This window comes from Primulina tabacum, chromosome 16, assembly GCF_025594145.1.
Source record: "Primulina tabacum isolate GXHZ01 chromosome 16, ASM2559414v2, whole genome shotgun sequence".
Taxonomy (NCBI): domain Eukaryota; kingdom Viridiplantae; phylum Streptophyta; class Magnoliopsida; order Lamiales; family Gesneriaceae; genus Primulina; species Primulina tabacum.
In genome coordinates this window covers 22564041-22570453 of record NC_134565.1, presented here as the reverse complement: position 1 = coordinate 22570453, position 6413 = coordinate 22564041, and the positions used below count along the sequence as shown (strand labels likewise).

General features: G+C 40.3%; 1 protein-coding gene across 1 annotated transcript; it reads left to right on the top strand.

The window, feature by feature from the left end:
• The first annotated feature begins 2708 nt into the window (after positions 1-2708).
• Positions 2709-4257, top strand: LOC142528410 (uncharacterized). The gene is made up of 3 exons (XM_075633457.1): positions 2709-2792; positions 2959-3081; positions 3181-4257. The coding sequence occupies exons 1-3, from the start codon at positions 2709-2711 to the stop codon at positions 4255-4257; spliced, it is 1284 nt and encodes a 427-aa protein (XP_075489572.1).
• Positions 4258-6413: the final 2156 nt, after the last annotated feature.

The following is a 6413-nucleotide window of genomic DNA, read 5'->3' as shown; positions in this document are numbered from 1 at the left end:
GAGGAGCTAGGAGACCAAGTCAAAATTATGATCCAAGAGATGGCCTTTGGTGCTTGGTATGCTTTGACAACCATTACTCCATTTCTTGGAGCCCAAGGGGACGGCTATGGGGAGGCAAAGGGGCAAGGATTTCTCTATAAATAGTGCTCAAAGGTGTGATAGAAAATCATCCCATAAAGCCTAGAAAAATTTCGTCTCTTCTTCCCCTCACCCTTCACTAGTCTAGGCCGAACTCAAGCAAGGAGGAGAGAATTTTCGTGCAGTCAAGTGCTGAAATCCTGCGTCGAAGTGCTGCTCGATTTCGAGAGGTAAACTTGGTACAAAAATCTGCAAATTCTGTAAGTGGGCTTTTGATATATATTCGTTTGTATTTTTAAACTTGAATATGTATATCATGACATGCATGTATGTGTGTCTTCATTTTCAAAAATTGATATCTGTTTTGTTTAAAATTTTGATCGATTATGTGTTCTCTTCTACGCTTCGAATTCCTTTGATTCCGCTGTGTCTGTCTGGAAAATCTGAACTCCGTGAAATCTGATAAGTTCTGTCTGTTGTCTCTAAATTTTGTGTACACTGTTACGATTCGAATGTGAAATGGGAGGAGAATTGTGATTCTGTCTGGTCCCCAAATGGTGGGTATAAAACTATTTCTGTTTGGCCCCCAATGGTGGGTATAAAACCATTTCTGTCTGGCACTCACCGGTGGGTCTAAAACTGAGTTCTGGCCTCACCCCTTAGAGGATTAACATATTGGGGACAATTTGACCATGGAAATGAGATGAGTAACAGTGTTGTGTCTGTTATGTCCGAAATATCTGATTTGCTTCTGAACTATTTCGAATCATCTGAAAAACTTTGTCTGTTGTTCGATTCGTTTCTGTATGATGAGATAAAAATAATAAGATTTGAAAGATTGTTAAAGAACTGTTTAAAGATTAAAGATCTATATGTATCATTGAAAATCGATCGACCCTCCCTTGGTGAGTGTTTCCCAACACACTCACCCCTTACAAATTTCAGATAAAAATGAAGAACAACTGAATGAGAAGGAGCAGGAAGCGTTCTGGGGATGGTGATCGAAAGGTGAGATCAAGATTGGGATTTTTATTCTTTTCCTTTGTTTAGTTTCCGCAATTGCAACACTGATGTAGTTTATTTCTATTATATTGTCAATGTAAAGACAATATTAAATTTATGAAAAAGACTGGTTTTTTTTGGCATTTCGATACGAGGCTTAATTGTTTTCAAGTAATTGTTAAACAATGCCGGATGTCACCTACGCTTCGGACATGGGGCGTGACATTTAAGTGGTATCAGAGCCAGGTTCATAATCCCGCTGGGATTTTGACAGACAAAATTGGACGAAGTCGAATTTTGGCAAAAGCCTAGTGCAATCCTATCTAAATCCAACATTCATCCTTTCCGAAAATTTTCCTTGAAAAATTCGAAAATCTAGCCCTTCAATCGTTCCGAAAATCCTTAGTATCGAAAACTTTCCACGACAACTTTGTTTCTATTTTTGTGCCTTTCTATCCTTTATACGATTCTGATGCTTTACTTTTATCCTAGGAAATGGCTGCTCCACGTACTCGCGCTCAGACTGCTCTTCGTATGCGTCAGCTTACCATAGATAATCAAGCTAGGGAGATTGCGACTCTGAAGGCACAACTGGCTAGGGAGAAACTAGAAAAACAAGAGCTTAGTGAGATTAGGCACATACTGGAGACCGACGTGCAGCGACTTACTCATCATTTGGACTTGGCTGAGAGCCAAATTCTACATATACCGACTGATGCTGCTCGCATCGCGTGCTTAGCTTCACTCAACAGGGAGTTACTGGAGAGAGTAGAGATAGAACAAGGACGTGCTACGCAGGCCCGTCAGCGCCAAGAGGAGTTCAACGCCAAATAGGACCGGTGCATTTCGAAGCTTCACGGCACTATGGACAGACTTCAAGAGCAGAACAACTACCTACATTTGGTGATAGAGAACATGGAGGGAGAAGAGGTAGCACCGATGGAGGTGGTCAGAGCCGACAGTGCCAGTGACAGCGACGGCGGAGAAATGCTCGATTAGATTAGCATTATAATAAAGTATCTGGATTGTAGTAAACTTGTGACTAAGAAAATATTATGTGAACCAAATTATTTTGAAACTTTCTATTATTTTTCTATTATTGCATATTTAAAAAAAAATTTGATGAGTATCTTATTTATAAAAATGTTTTTATCTTATAGGAAACCAACATGGACTTTCAAAGCATTATAAATGAACTTCAGAAACAACTTCGGGAAAAGGAGTCAGAAATTAAAACACTAAAAGGAAAAAATGATAAACTCGAGAGAGATAACTTCCAGCTAGATGGGAATAACGTGTGCATGATGGAGGATCTTTGTGAAGCCAGAGTGGAAGAGAAGAAGCTACGCGAAGACGTTAGACGTTTCGCTGCTTATCATCTAGAGTCAGAGCGTCAACACGAGATCACCAAGCAAGAGTTGAAGAAAGCGCAAGATAGAATTTTTACGCTCGAAATCCGGGGTAATAGTCTCCTCAAAACGCAGCGCCGTCTTGAAGAACGAATCGGGGAGTAAGAAATCGATGAAAAAGTAAGCCAATCAACAATACAAGAACTACAGGATCAAGTAAACAACCTTGATCACCACAACACACAACTGCAGAATTACATTGAGCACCTACAAAATGAAATGGTCAACATGGAAGAACTCATGGGACAACTAGAAGAAAATCCGATGGAAGAAGAAGTTAACGAGGCCGTAGGAGACGGAGAAGTTATAGACGAGTAGAGAGAGGACTCTAGATTAGGCATTGGTTGTATTCAGAATTATCTAATTAATCATTTGTTTTGAAACTTTTGATTGTATATATTTCAAAATTTAATGAAATTATTTTGATTTTACATTATGGTGAATAAATTAATAAAATACATGTTTATAGGATATGGCAGGCAGATCACCGCGTAATAATCGTAACCCTCGTGGCGCCAACCAAGATGAAAACCCACCACCACCTCCGAGAGTAAATCTCAGTCAAGAAGATATGATGGCGATAGCTACTATCGTAGCAGCGACGTTGCAATGATTCGTGAACCCATTGGCTAACGCTATTCAACCATCTCAAGAACCACAACCGCGTGGGATTAAATACCATTATGAATAGCTCCGAAGAAATCGAGTTCCAACATTCGATGGGAACCCAGACCCAGAAGTCAGCCACAACTGGCTCAAAAATGTCGAATCACAACTACACCTGCTTGAAGTGCCAGAAGAATTGAGAGTAGAGGTTGTAACACCGTTTCTTGAAGACAGAGCGCGAAAATGGTGGGAAACTGTGTCACCATCTCTAGCTGAAGTAGAAGAGATCACGTGGCAAAATTTTAAGAGGGATTTTTTGAAACAATACTACCCAGCCGAATTTCGTCTGCAGAAGTTAAGAGAATTTGAAAACTTCAAGCAGACCCCAGACATGACGGTAATGGAATACACTTCGAGATTCAATGATCTGGGAACCTATGTCCAAACGATCATGTCGGATGAAATGTTAAAAATGCATCGCTTTAAAAAAGGACTCAACAGTCGGATTCAGTCAGCATTGGCAGTATTCAATCCAAACAGTTTTGCGGATTTGATGGGCGCTGCAATGAGCGCTGAAACAGATATCAAACGTCGCGAGGAAGAGAACAAGAACAAAAGACCAATGGTTAATCAACCTACTCAGAATGGACCCAAGTTTAAGAAACCAAATTATTCAGGTGGGCCTTCCCAAAGAAGTTCTGGCAATACTGGCAACAGGGAAGGGAAGTGGTGCGACACCTGTAAGCAGTATCATACCGGGGAATGTTATCGGAAGACAGGTGCATGTTTTAAGTGTGGACAAGTGGGTCATCAAATTAAAGAATGTCCGGAAAATAAAGAAAAAGGGGCGGGACCCAGAAAGCAAAATGAGAACAAGACCAATGCTAGGGTATATGCAATCACCCAAGAGGAAGCTGATAACACCAACGAGGTAGTAGCAGGTACTATACTACTCCATGACATACCTGCATATACTTTGTTTGATTGTGGTGCTACTTACTCGTTTATGTCTAGAAGATTTGCTAAGAAGCTTAAACTTGAACATAATATTCTTAATGAACCGTTAAGAGTAGCAACACCTGCCAGCAAAACAATTGAAACCCACAAAGTGTATCGAAACTGTAAAATTTTATCAGCAAACAAACTTTTGAAGTGGAATTGATCCAACTCAATATGGTTGAGTTTGACATCATTTTTGGAATGGACTGGTTAGCTAAAAACCATGCCATAGTAGACTGTCAAAGGAAAAATATCATACTTCAGACTCCGACCAAAGAGGAAATCATATATCACGGAAAATCCAAAGAAAGAAAATCTTTGTTATCTGCCTCACAAGCCCGGAAGGCCATAAAAGGAGGAGAAGAGATTTATCTGGCAATGATCAATGAAATCAAAAGAGAGGAGATTCCAAAGATGGAAGATATACCGATTGTTCAAGAATTTCCAGATGTTTTCCCGAAGAGTTACCGAGTGAGATACCCGATAGAGAAGTATAATTTGAAATCAACTTGGTCCCTGGTGCTGCACCCATATCAAAGGCACCATACCGAATGGCTCCAGCAGAATTGAAAGAGTTAAAAGAACAACTTCAAGAATTACTGGACAAAAATCAGGTCCGTCCTAGTGCATCCCCGTGGGGAGCCCCAGTGCTATTCGTGAAGAAAAAAGACGGAAGCATGAGACTATGTATTGACTACCGGGAGTTAAACAAGATCACCATAAAGAATAAGTACCCACTCCCGAGAATATATGATCTTTTCGATCAGCTAAAAGGAGCTAAAGTTTTCTCAAAACTAGATCTGAAATCTGGTTACCACCAGTTGAAGGTAAAAACCGAAGATATCCCTAAAACTGCGTTCAGGACGAGATATGGACATTACGAATTCACAGTAATGCCTTTTGGCCTAACAAATGCTTATGCAGCATTCATGGACCTGATGAATCGGGTATTTAAACCATACCTCGACAAATTTGTGGTTGTTTTTATTGATGATATCCTTGTGTACTTACCAAGTGAAGAAGAACACAGAGAACATCTGCGTCTCACTTTGCAGACACTGCGAGAAAAAGAACTATACGCCAAATTCAAGAAGTGTGAATTTTGGTTAAAAAGTATGGCATTCCTAGGTCATATAATTTCTGAATTAGGGGTGTCAGTAGACCCTAAGAAGGTGGAGGCAATCAAGGATTGGCCACAACCAAAGACAATGACTGAAGTAAGAAGTTTTCTGGGTTTAGCTGGCTACTATAGAAAATTTGTGGAAGGATTTTCTTCGATAGCCATTCCACTCACAAAACTTACTCGGAAAAATTCGAAATTTATTTGGGATGAAGCGTGTGAAAGAAGTTTTGAAACTCTGAAGACGAAACTCGCATCTACACCAGTACTAGTTCTTCCCGAGGATGGTAAGAATTTCACTGTATACAGTGACGCTTCAAAGGGAGGATTAGGATGTGTACTTATGCAAGAGGGTCAGGTAATCACTTATGCCTCACGACAACTAAAACCATATGAGCAGAATTACCCCACTCATGACTTGGAGTTAGCCGTAGTAGTATTTGCGCTTAAAATCTGGAGGCACTACCTTTATGGAGTAAAATGCGAAGTTTTTACTGATCACCAGAGCCTCAAGTACATTTTCACCCAAAAGGAATTAAACATGAGTCAAAGAAGGTGGATGGAACTTCTCAAGGACTATGATTTGTCAATCAATTATCATCCGGGTAAAGCAAATAAGGTGACAGATGCGTTGAGTCGAAGGAACCCTGGGAAGGTGATCTTATCTTCACTATCAGTACAACCAGGCCTCCGCAAGACCATCAAGTTGAAGAAAAGTCAAGACATCTCCGTCCTAAAAATGAAAGAACAAATCCAAGAAGGAAAAGTTCCAGAATTTCAAATTGATGAAAATGGTATACTCTGGATGAAAGGACGATTGTACGTGCCAAACATCGACGGAATTCGAGAAGAAGTAATGGCCGAGGCACATAAGTCAAGATTTTCAGTACATCCAGGAAGTACCAAAATGTATAGAGACTTGAAGAATAATTACTGGTGGAACAGAATGAAGAAAGACGTGGCTGTCTTTGTTTCCAAGTGCCTAACCTGTCAACAAGTCAAGGCAGAACATCAACGGCCTGGAAGACTTTTACAGCCATTGGAAATACCAACATGGAAGTGGGACAATATCTCCATGGACTTTGTAATCGGACTACCAAGATCAAGGCAAGGTCACGATGGAATCTGGGTAATCGTTGACATATTGACCAAGTCTGCACATTTTTTATCGGTGCGGATGACTCACAACCTGGATAAAC